At 38.9% G+C, this 12985-nt stretch overlaps 1 protein-coding gene across 5 annotated transcripts in view; it reads right to left on the minus strand.

The window, feature by feature from the left end:
* Positions 1–12985, minus strand: part of CARD11 (caspase recruitment domain family member 11) — a 47939-nt gene that overhangs the window by 24563 nt on the left and 10391 nt on the right. For 3 of the 5 annotated variants that reach the window (XM_087732868.1, XM_009467791.2, XM_087732870.1), the window contains exons 2-3: positions 801–1013; positions 34–171 (exon numbers count right to left, since the gene is read on the minus strand). In XM_087732868.1, coding sequence (XP_087588994.1) covers positions 34–171; positions 801–1013 — 351 coding nt within the window. Of the gene's footprint in view, positions 1–33; positions 172–800; positions 1014–1136; positions 1247–9872; positions 10159–12985 lie in introns of those variants that run through there. The other 2 variants (XM_087732869.1, XM_087732871.1) reach the window with 2 other exon arrangements.

A 12985-nucleotide genomic window follows, 5' to 3' on the forward strand; every position in this document is an offset into this window, starting at 1 on the left:
TCAACAGGCTCCTTTGGGATTGATTCTACTCACCAACAATAGTGGAAAATCTCCGTGTAGGTTCCTTCCCTGTCACCAGTTTGTAGAGTTCAGGGTAGTAAAACTCTAGGCTCTCTAAGAAAACTACATAACCCCTTTGGCCCTTGGTGTGGAGAATATCCAGCAGTCGGCCTAAGTACAGAGAACAGAGAGAGAGGTGATATATCATCACTATGAGCAGCATAAGCAAGTACTGTCTCCCCGAAGTCAAATCTGCTTAAGGTTCGTCTCCGCCACAGCAATGCGCTGTGGAAAATCTGGCTGATTAATTGAGTTCAGCTGAACTCATAAAGTAATGCCACGTATTCTTTATGTTTGTGCTGATTGTTATGCTGAAGGAGTGCGGGCAAATTGGTCTCTGGAACAGAAATTTCAAAAGACACTTTATTCAGTGCAGCCTTTACCAGGCAGCACTGAAACGCTAGGATGGCAGACCCTTCAATGACAAATCATGAAGCACGGCAAGACAGCTGAAAACCTACTCTTGGAACGGCATTGGCTGCTGCTTGTGTTAACTGAAATATTTGCCAAGGCTTTGATGGGAATATGAACCCCCGTGAGCTCCAGCCTGCACAGCACTGGAAAGAATCATTGTTATCAAAATAGCAGCAGCAGATTCCCCCCTTTACATTAAATCTCCTGTAAATTAGATATAGGGTTTCTATCTGATAATCTGTAATTTGATACAGGCTCCCTCCAGATTTAGCAAAATAATACCGTTCATATAGGAATACAGATGTAGCCATTCACAAAATAATTACCTGCTCGGTTAATTTTGGAGGGCAGCATAAGTGAGTTAAGCACCTCATCCTCATCTTGCTCATCAATTACTTTGCACTGCCGCAGGTATGGGGTCAGTTTGGCCGGATTGATGTACCGGCTCAGCATGTGCCGGTTGCATTCCACATTCTCCCACAAAGCTTCCTCCTCATCTTTCAGCGTCTCCAGGCAGTCATCCATCTCCGGCTCTCCTCCTTAACAAGAGAAACAATTGGCAAATGAACATCAAACAGGACAGTTTCTATCCTGTTACTTTTTTGTGCTTCCATGTCACATAGGATGAGCTTAGAATCACTTCTGACTAATGCTGAATTTACCCCGTATTGAAACTGTTTGAACTGAAGTGCAGCCTGTCCACGGCTTATCTGGAAAGTGACAGTTCAGAGAAGTGCTATCTTGAGTCTATGAACTATTGCATATTGCTCTCTAGTGATGAATCTGTAGCTCAGCTAACTCCATGAAGGTCTCTACAAGTCAGAGAATCCCTCTTCATATCAGAAGCAATGGTAAAGGACACGGTGCAATGCAAGAAAGACTGAACATGCAGAGCTCAGAGCAAAGGCAAATACATGCTGCAGGCAACTAAGGCTTTCATTCTCACCTCCTTTGTTCCTCTCAGCTGTACTGATTTGAACCTGCATTTTTTTCCTGCATGTATGTGATGAGGCAACACATGTAAATGACTGCACCACAGGAATAGTTAACTCATAAGCAAACAGTTACGTATGTCTGCCTTCTGCAGCTGTGTATAGATTGACTGATGTGTGGCCATGAACGCAAGTACCTGTGAGTTCAGACCTTGCCTTTCTCCGCATGAGTGGAGAAGTATGAGCATTGTATCACTGAAGTCTGAAAATGTTCTTGACTCATGCAAATATTATCACATGATTTCTGAGTGCTTGCTAAGCAATTTCCTGCCAACTCCTAATTTGTAACCACCTCATTAGAGAAGGTTACAAGGCAGGCAACAATGAGGTGAGAAAACCTGCACTAAAGTTAAGAGTAAAGAAACTTTGTAAAAATCTTTCCTACTTAACTTTGTAATAAATGTTAACCTTTGAAACAAGTCTTATTTTTGCATTCTAGCTTTCTCAGGATCTTGTGACCCAGATGGCACAAGGAAGACAAGCTATTTCAAGAATGATTTTATCCCATCAGAGACCACGGTATGAGAAGAATGTGCAATTCTTAGGTCATATGAGATGAGAGCTGTGCTTTATGAGACTTTGCTGGTAACCAGTAACTAAAGACCTCAAAAACAGCACGTTGTTTTTCTTGGACCAGAAGACTTCTCTCCATTGTGTTATAATTTCCTCAGCTTCCAACTTCAGGAACTGCAAAGCAGCCTGTGTTACGCTGAACATCACTGGGCAAAACCAGTTACTAATCTCTGTAGCCAGGGGCTAATAACTCCTCATTTTGGAAACTAAACCCAAAAGTGCTAATCTGCTAAATAATGTGTTTGTCGGTGTTCTATCACAATGAAATACAGAATAGTCCCACAAAAATGCGTGTTCTTTGCTTGATGCTTTCAAAGGCTTTCCCAAACTGTCCAAAATCCTAGGCTGGGGTTCAATATCTCTATGAGAAAAATTTGGATGGGTTCCTCATACTATGGATAGGTTAGGGGAGTATTGCCAGGGGCTCCTGTACTCCAGTGGCTCTCCCAGAGTTCTTTTCTTTGTAGTTTCACATCTTAAGAACCACTTATTTAGCATTTGCTCTGCTGCTTGCATGTAGATTTCATTGCTCCAGTGACTGCTATTAAATGGGCTGGGAGAGCCGACAGTCCTCAGAGGGCAAGGAAGACCAGGTCTGCTCAGCGGGGTCCAGAATCATGGGGGCACGGCTGTAGTTACGGGAGAATCTCTCTGGTCTTATGAACTCCTCACAAGCTGGGTGAAATTCTTACTGAATTCCAGTATTTATGTGTGGTAAAGATGACACTGCAGTAATGAACAGTATAAAGGTAAAACAATACAAAAAGCTATATAAAGTAGGTAGCAGTGGGAGGGATGCTAAAGGTGAAATAGCTTCATCTGAAGTACACATACGTTCTCATGAACCTCACTCTCCACCACTTTTTCTGGAAATAACTGTATTTCACTTCAAAGGTGAATTTAACAAACACTACATAATTGGAGAAGCTGAACTTTTGAGAGTAGAAGGCAGTAAAGCAGAAGGTCACACCATACCTTAGTCATCTTACAGACACAGCTATCTATTGGATCTAAAAAAAGGTGTGTTGCAGGCCCTTTAATTTTGGGGAGTGTACCAGAAGCTCACAGATGGACCTCAGAGTGCAAAAGAAGCGCTCGCCTGAATTCCATAAAATGCAAGATATCTTGTAATCTGCTGCACTGAACCAGAAATTATTACACACTGTCAGCAGTTCCCTCAGGACATTAGTAAGGGATTTCTCCATTAAATGATTCACAGAAGATTTCACTCATCAGCGTAATTCTCAACATGAATACATTTTTTTACCTGACATTAAAGATACCTTTATCAAACAGTCCCTCGTGTATGGGCATAATACATCCATACCGTTATTTTGGGGACATAATGTTTAATGGGAAAGTAATAAGTATATTGCATGAGTGGCTAAGAATTTTAAAAGGAGATTTCTGGTAGCAAAGTCCTGTTAAACACAGTCTATTATCAGGAGCAAGCCCTTAGAAACAACATTTAGTGGAGCTTTGCTTTCTTCTTTTGATTTCCACCTTGGAAATGCCCTACCAGAAGCACAGCTAAGCTCTCTCCTAACTCACCGTGCTCTTCATCACCTCTCGGGGATTACTGCCGTGTAACAGGTAGCACTCTTCTCTTCCTTAGAGCTTGAGGTGTTGCCTCTGTTGTGTTTCTTTGGCCAGACTGGTCTAAGACTATAACCCCCAAGTAACTCCACTGTCTTGTGGAGCTATTCCAGAGACAATAGCAATGGGCAGCTGCTACTAGTACATCACTCTTCTTAGTAAGCAAATATTTCTTTGATTTAGTATTTAATATAATGTGGAATAGGAAATAAAATGCCTGTGATTGGTTGACATTTTGGTGTGCTGGTCAAAAACCAGATGTGACAACTGAAACGCAGTGGGAAACCAATAAAGGTATTGTATTAGTGGCTTTAATTTTAAAAGATTTTCAGCAGCACATGCATTTTCTAGGTATTTAACAGACCTTATTCCCTGTTTCTGTCCCTTCTTCCTGTGATGATATTGCCAAAAAGTTGTTTTCACTTATAAAATTAGAAATGACAGATTTAAAATGTTTTCAAATGTGTAATCTCTTATTTAATCTGATCTTTATTACCAGTATCTAGTTTCTGATTCCAACACCTCTTGAGTTGTAATCTAACACATTCAGAAGTTGTGATATGTCACAGAAATACTATGGCGTCCATTACAAATCACAGGTGTGAAGTCACAGACTTGGACTGACTTCAACAGACATTAGCCAAAAAGAAATAAGAATTGCCACAGCAGTTAAAAAATTGCTCTCCTGCTGCTCCTTTCAGTAGCTGGTGTACAGCATAGCTTTTAACTGCAGGAGATCTTAATCCAGTAATAATCTCAGCTAGTCCCATCTATTTCAAAGATCTCTGTAGATGCAGACAAATAAAGAGAGAATCCCTTTTTACATTAAAAGAAACACTCTACTCCCCTCATCTCCTTTTCTCTCTCAGGGACTATCCTTCTCTTGGCTGTTACACACAAATGAATCTTTCTATGTGTTTGCTATTTTTTGTTATATTTTTCAACGGAACAAATCACCTTGCAGTTAAAGCTGTTCTCTGTTCTCACTCAGACTCCACACTTTCATATGTCAGTGACACTCTCCACTGATCAAGGGAATAAAGCCTGCAGGCTGCAGAACCAGGGGTTCTATAAAGTGCTCATCATCAGGCCACATCTAAAGCTTCATTGTTTGGGATTCATTTCATGATGGTGCAGAAATTAACCCTTCAGCCATTTAATTATTTGCATCCCCTTGCTCTGAATTCTTGTCAGCCTGTCAATCCTGAGGAATCGCCATGTAGCAGGCTGCAAATATGGGCTTCAGCTAGGTTTTCTGATTTCTTGATATCTTTTTTGTGAAATATGAAAAAAGGGTATTGTCCTCATACTGAGAAGCGGGAGGAAGTTTATTTTGGAAGAGGCGATCCATTTTAATGTTTTGGACTTCTGCATTTGTCACAGATGTTCACAGACTGGCAGTATTTAAAAAGAAACCACAACAGACAAAATGTCTGTGCAAATTATAAGTTAGTAAGAACAGAAGTTTATGTTAAATATTAAGTATGTGTATATAAATCAGGAAAGGATTACGTATAAATTATCACACTTTAAAGTAAAAATAAAGATGAAAATAGCACTTTAAAACTGTGTATATAATTATCCTCAACATTCTGAGGGTATTGTATTACATCCTCTTTCTATGCATATCTCTAGATTTCATGGGGCAACACCCTTTCTCCCTCAAATTTGTATAGCACCTCACATGATAAAGTATAACAACAGGGTGATTTTCTCAAAAGCTGCTTGTATGGATACGTGCAGATTTGCAATATCAGAGAACCACAAAACCACAAAGGGATTTAGAGCTATTTTTAATTTTAGAGGAAAGTCGCAGTTTAAAGTGTGATAAGGAAATTATATTCCTTTGCTTAAGGACAGGCGAGCTCTATTTGCACTCCTGGCTTTCTGAAATGCTGAATACCAGCAGTTTCCGATTATGTTGGTTGCACTGCTGGATGTTCTATGGTACTGAAAACCAGTTTTAAAAGGCTTAAACCTTGATTAAGAAGACTAAATTTGCTTACCTATACTTAGAAATTTTTTCCATATAGGTTCCTAAATCTGAACTCCCAAAGGAGAGGAGAGAGTGTCTTCATCTGCCTTTAAGAATTTGCACTTTATGTTCCTTCTTTCTACCTCAGTGTCCCCACCTGAAAACAAGGCTGGTAAGAAGTATTTTTATGACAAGGTAGGACTTGTTAATTAGTTACTTGGAACCACCAAGATGGGAAGGCCCTAGAAAAACATTTATTATTAGTGCAGTTTTATTACTTCAGATTTTGCAGGCCTCAGAATACTTTCTGAAGCCAGCAGCACTGTTGAATGGACTGGGCTGTATTTCTGGTTTAGGTCACAGTGGCTGTATATGGAAAGAACCATTCTGTATATATCAGAACGCCCTCTTTATATAAAAGATTCAACCAGCTTGCTGAATGCCACAGTTTCAAGGAAACAGAAAAGAAAAATATAGAATAAGAGATAGCAAAGTAATAGAAGAGCAGGAAGCTTTAAACACCAAATAGGATTATTTTAGCACAAATGTATTCTGTTCAATTCCATTGAGTCAATCTTCCTGTTACACACAACCTACAAAAAACCTCCAAAACTCTAGTAGACTTGCCAAGCTTCAGTGAGGTAAAGCTAGATCTTCAGTGAAGCCAGATGACAGCCACAGTCATAAATACTACTCCCATTTTCTGAACAGAAGAGAGACAGAGATAACCGAAACAAACTCCCTAACTGGTTCAAAGGGCTCTGGAGGCATATTCTTCTTGCTTCTACAAGCAGAAGAGGGAAGGAAAATTCCCCTCATTTTCGTAACTATTAGCTCAACAACAACCAAGTGAGAGAAAAAGAAATGAAGAATTCTACCATGTTACTCTTACTCAGTATCTCTATGAAAAAAAAGAGAGCAATAGAATAAATCAGAGATTTGTCTCTGATCACTATTCCTGTCCTAACAGAAGAGGGCCAGAAGAATTAATACAAAGGAACTCTCTCTAATTATCTCTCCTTTGCCTTTATTTACTCGCCTAAGAACAGATCCATATGAAACTCCATCTCAGAAAAAAAGAAAGGGCAATGCATACATAAAGCACAGAGCAGTTATTAGTACTGTAGTCAGTACGCCCAATGATTTGCTTAGTATCACCTAAACCAGAAAACACCGTATGCAACACAGGTACACAAGTTTTTCAATATTGCAGGATAATATTGCTTAAGAGCTGAACAATCCTTGCATTGAATTCCACACTTATTACATTTAGCTTTTGTCTGCTTTTGAAATTGCATATGAAATTCTATAAAATACCTATCACTTTCTGGAGGAAAAAACTATTTACATGTGAAGAATGTTATTTTGCTCAATGAAATATTGTTGCAAAAGAAAGACCTCAATCAGTGCAGTAATACTTATTAGGATCCTGCAATGATCTCTGTTTCATAACAGGCTGAGATCTATGCTTTCCCATTTTGCCCTCCGTCTGGTGAGAATATCTAAAGTCTACGTCTTCCTCAAGTCTGCCAGCTTTAGAACTTCAGAGCTCTTATCATCTTATCACACAGGAAGGAAATGACTAATTTTGCCTCAATAGCAAACCGACAGCAGATTGTGCTACCTCGAACACGCAACATCCAATCAGATTTGGTTGTAGAACATGTATTACCAATAATAAACAAAGAAAATGGAAAAATCCTCCTCTACAAATAGCTTAAATGATGTTTTGACGACTCCGTCATTTTTCTGTGTGTCACTATTTTTCTACATACAGTGAAGATGCTTCTAGCTCCCTCAGTAACATACCCTCTAAGCACTACTGATAGAGGAGCAAATTTAGAGGGTGGATTCATCTCACCAATTTGAATTAGGCATCTAGTTTAACTTAGAAATCTAGTTCCTCTCTAGCAAATGGAAAATGGTCTGTTCAAAACTTCATTCCACCATTTTATACTTCTGCCTTAGAATGCTCTCTAAAGATTGGTTTCTAGCCACAACTAGTTGCTTAGGTTCCCTCTAGGGTCAATGGAGAGAGATTTGTCCCTTCAGATGGCAATGACTACGCTGGTGATGAGATGGATATTATTTGGTTTTCCCATATCGTTTAAGAATCTGATAAACAGATTTCAGAAATTGTTAGTACTACCATCATTAAATGATAATATATGTGAAAGTAAATGAGAAATGAGAGAGGTGAACAATGAGAGATGGAGGGAAAAAAACTGAAGAGGAGAAAGAAAGACGACATCTGGGGATGAAAAATGGTGAGGACAAGGAAAAAAAATATAAAAAGGGAACAGGAAAAGAAAAAGAAAGTTAGAGAAAGGGGAACTCAACAGAATGAAAGTGAGGAACAGAAATGAGGTAGAGATGATAACAGGAAAGGCCTCAGTAAAGGCAAAGGGAAGGAATATGGACTGTAAAGCAAATGAAGGAATAAATAGGGAAAGCCCTGCCACAGATCCTGACACATTAGAAATTAATGTTAGTTCTGAGTATGCAAATCAAGATAATGGCACAATAATTTAAATAAATAATTTACCACAGGAATTTGGTGCATCTACTTTAAAGGATTTGCAAAGCAGCTGTGTAGAGCTGAAACCCTGACATTTAATAAATGCTTTAATCTACACATCCTCCATCCTGTTACGCATGATGATGATGAGGACAACAGAAATCACTGTGCTAAATAGTACAAATATGTTTATATAGCTGGCCTTTTTTTCTTGAGTGCAGCATTAGCTACTGACACGAGCATTTCCCTTCAACTAATGTGTGCTAAAAGCCAAGATCTAAAAAAGAGGCTGTCATCCTCAGGCTGCCAAGGGCTCAGGAGAATGCTGGTCCAACAAATGCTTCAGAAGTCATTACTAGGTCCCAGGTTAATTTTTTCTTGAGACTGACTCACTCTGTTTTTACGATTGATAATGAGATTCACATTAGCTTAGGAGGGGGAGGCGGCACAACTGGGGGCAAGCGTATAGTACTGTGTGATTAGGAGGAGTCTTGAATTAAAAATTCAAGTTGCCCAAACATGCAAATAGATTTGATGTTCGTCGGTTAGGTCCCAGTAATTGTGCGCTTACATTACAAAAACCGGCACATTCTTTGGTACAGAAAGCCGCTGTTCATAAGGGATTTGCATAGACTGAGCTACATAAGAACCCAGTAAGGACAAGGATTCATTAGCTGATGCATACATATGAAACTTGCATACCCCTTGCACAGATAGCCTGATTCTCATCGGTGTTATTAACGCTTCACTTCTATTAATACAAGTCACATAAAACAGGAAAGGAGAAAGAAGTAAAGCTCTGCCATACAAAACTGCTACTTAGTCTGTTTATTTAAAAATTTACACTTTCTACAAACTCTTATGTTACACGAGTTTAAAAAAAAGAACAAAAAACACTCAGAGAAGAACATCTGCCATGCAGTCAGATAATGACTCCTTGTAGGTGATACTCTCGTCCCCAAACAGTCAAAGGATAATGCGGAACACATTAGATGGGAGGACTGCACTCTAGTTTAACCATCTCCAAATTCAGCAACAACTGACAGTAAATGTGTAAGCCATTCTTACAATGGAAAAGGTTACACTCCAATCTGAACACTGTCAGATAATCTCACTGTAATTCACCATGGCCCAGGAAAGTTTGAAAATAACATTTCCTATAGGAGGTTTTATAACATGACAGGAAAATAAGACAGAACCCTATATTAAGAATTCTACAGTTAGTCAAAATACAGACTACAAAGAATGAACAAATAAGAAGCCAACTCTCATAACCCTTGTATAAAGATCAACCTTAACAAACAATACTACTCCAAACACATGTAAAATAGCCCACATGCAAACTGATTATTCCATTATAACAGCAGCATGCATTGGTTGTGACAAGAATACGATTCAGTTAAATATCTTAAATGTACTCTGCAAAGGTATAATAGCTCCTCACCTAGCTCTGTGAAGTCTTATCCATTCATGTTTAGCTCTTAATTGCTATTCTGTTGGATCAAATACTGTCCAGTCTCCTAAGGGCGATGACTGCTATGATTCACATATACATTTTGTTCATTTTATGTAAAGGCACAACTTCAAGTAGATAGAACAGATATCTATACCTTACTCTATCTGCGACCTCTTTGTAACTATTACTTTAAAACAGACCCTAATTTTAAAGAACAGCCTGCTGTCTTGCACATGCTAGTTTGACTGTGGCTTGAAGAATAACATACATGCCTTACATAACAAATACCTGTAGTCTTTCCACCTCAAAGTCACTGGAAGAAGTAAGCTTCACTCCTAGTCGCAGACTGCCAAAGTCATTGATGTCCTGCTCATTGACAAAATCCTCTGTCCTTGTAAGCTTGCTTAAAGCTGCACGAACGTCTCAGCCAGCAGAGCACAAAACACACAGAAGACAACTGGATGCCATTTGACGAGAAAAAGTGTACAATAGATCACAAGCAGCCTGGCCTAGGAGGGACAAAACCTCACCAGGAATCAGAAGGAGCTTGCTATTTTACTGCTGGAGATTAGAATTCTACTTTCACATGGAAATGGCTGTACTTGTTTTACGAATAGATTTTTCCCACTTATGCTTTCTGGTCACCTCCTCTTCTTGCTCTGCATCCTCTCTCTTCTTGTACTAGTGTCGCAGGACTGTGTCACGTAGCTCCGGAAACATACACCCACCATCCTCTCTCTCAAACTTACTGTCTATATATAGTAGATAGAAAGGTTCTGGGGGCTGCCTGACTTCCCTTTTCTTCTGAACAGAGGTTGTGGGTAACTTTCAAATATGACACCATTGCAGAGGAAAGTCTTAGAGGAAGTGTTCTCATAGCCACAGAGAGCTGTGTGCTCTGGATGGAGCAGGAGAGACCTGAGGAGTACCTCAAACAGGTCCTCCTTTCCTGCAGATGCTACAGCTGGGGTTCATTAACAATTCTATGTCACCAAAGAAGCCTCACTGCAAGGCCTGCAATTAAGAGCAGGAAAGCAACATCTGAAAAACAGAGAGACAATTCGCTTTCCATCCTGCAGGAGGGCTCCTTTAAGTCACTTCCATAGCAATTTAAAGCAAAAATTGTCTGATTCTTTACTTAATGGGACTGTACTTTATTTCTGTAAGCTGCAACCTCTCTATGACCTTGTCTTCCTGTCTTGGGGAAGAGATAATACCAAATACTTGGCAATTCTAGATTTCCTACCTTCAAAGCATTGCAAGGAGGAATTAAGTATCTTCTGTTTCTTTCTCCATAACTAAGTCCATTGCTCTGATGATACAGAATAAAATGCTGTAAAGCATCCGTGTGCAAAACTTATCCCAGAAGAACTAACTAACCATTGGAAGAGACTAAACTCTGTTCTCATCAGGAAACACTGGCCAGTTCAGTTCATGGTTAACACGTATTTTTTGAAAAGGCCAAAGAAGCAAAGTACTAAAATAGCAAGAAATCTGACTATCTGTCTTCACCTCAGTGTGGTTCTTGAGAATGAGTCAACATAAGGGGAAGTATGAGAATTTTATTGAATTCTCTGCTGACTGTGGAAATAAATATTTGTGAAAATAGCAACTCTAAAGTGATGCCAGAATTACACTCCATCTGTGAGCATCCCAGTCTTTAAGCACGGGCAGCTGCTGCTAAAACAGCATCTACAAACAATATTACAAAAGCAAAATTTGCAGGATTATATGCACCCAAATCCTGATCTTTAGGAGAAGATTTATAACAGTACAAAGGGTGGTAAAGCATCACAACAAACTAAAAGTCAGTGGAAGTTTTGTTTTATTCTCTTAAGTTATGCCCTGAAGCATAACAATTCCTTATGTGCTATCTGCATTAACTGCACCTCATAGCATAAAGTATCACAAGCTAACAACAAAAAAATTTGCAGAATGTGCAGAAAACCATTTATTTTGAACGCAGTGTTGTATTTGTGTATGAAGTAAGGTTACATGCAATATGAGCACTAGTAAATGGCTCCCACACATGAGGATTGATTTCCCCTATTTCTCATTCCTACTCAAGGGCACAACTCGTAATTAGGGTCAGATTTTCAAAGGGCGTAGGTGGTGTTTGGGCATCAAAATAAATGGCCAGATTTTTGCTAGACTTGCCTCAGAGTGTGGGATAAGATAGCGTTATGAATCACAGAGCTGCTGAGTGTTAAGCACTTTTAAAAATCAGGTCTTTCTTACATGCTTAAATTGAAGCTGAGCTCTTTCAAAAATCTTTTCTCAACAGAAGCATTCTTCAAAGGCTAAGTATTTGAAAAATGGGCCTTTAAAGCTTTGTGAGGTGCTAATTTTTACATGAATAGGAAACTGCTCTATATAGCACCTATAAATCTGTCTGGCAGCAGTATTTAAGCAGTTCAGATTCTCCAGTGTTGTATAAACTCTCCAGTAATACACATTCCGCAGGGAAGAGGCCAGATGCTGTGTGTCAGTGCTTACCTGTGTTAATTCTAACCCTTCTGAATCCATGAAATGAATATTTTGCTAGCTAACAGGTGATGGTAAACACTGCTGATGCATCGATCTCTTTTCAGCATATTGTCTCCAACTATGATTGAGATTTTAAGAATTTGATGAAATTCTAAGCTTTGAACCCTCTGAGACATAATAAAAGAAGGGTTCTTTCTACATGACTAACAATGTTTCTTTCTATAAGGAACAAAATCAAAATTATTTCTCTTATGCTCAAAAATTCATACAGTGTAGAAACTATATGAGGTTTTAGATTAGACTCTCCTTCCATCATTATTTGCTCTATTTATCTTTTTTTTTCAAAGCCGGTAAGTTCAGCCTTGCAGAATCTATACCGCTGACTCAGCTAACTGAGCCAAAACTCATAAAAATCTATTTAAAAAAGGTCCAATGATTTTATTTTCTAATCATAAATATGAAATTTAATTAGCATCTCATTGCTAACGAAGTCACCATGGAAGATGAGACTGAGGAATTAGGCACAGGGACGGAACGTCAAGCGTAAAACAAAACAACTGTTATGCAGGAGCCAGTTTAACTCCTGCTTTCCTCCACTCAGGTTTCAGATTTTTTAAGAATTATGTGCTGTGTTCGCATGTTTCCTTCTTTGATGGCAAGACCCTTCTATCTTCTATGGCAGTAATTACTCTAGGATGATACAGCATCATATGAAATACAAAATAACAACAGATAAGGTTCACTCTGGATTAGAAGCAGAAGTAAGATAGAGCAAGTTGGATCTGAATTCAAAATCCTATTTTGTCATAAGCTACCCAGGTCAGTAAGTGTTTCAAATCCTATAAAAGCAATACACTCATCAACTGAGAAAATAACTCATATTATTCTTCAGGGTACTGCAAACATCAGAAAGA

This window comes from Nipponia nippon, unplaced genomic scaffold (genome assembly GCF_047370975.1).
Source record: "Nipponia nippon isolate SJK-2023a ecotype South Korea unplaced genomic scaffold, ASM4737097v1 scaffold_5, whole genome shotgun sequence".
Taxonomy (NCBI): Eukaryota; Metazoa; Chordata; class Aves; order Pelecaniformes; family Threskiornithidae; genus Nipponia; species Nipponia nippon.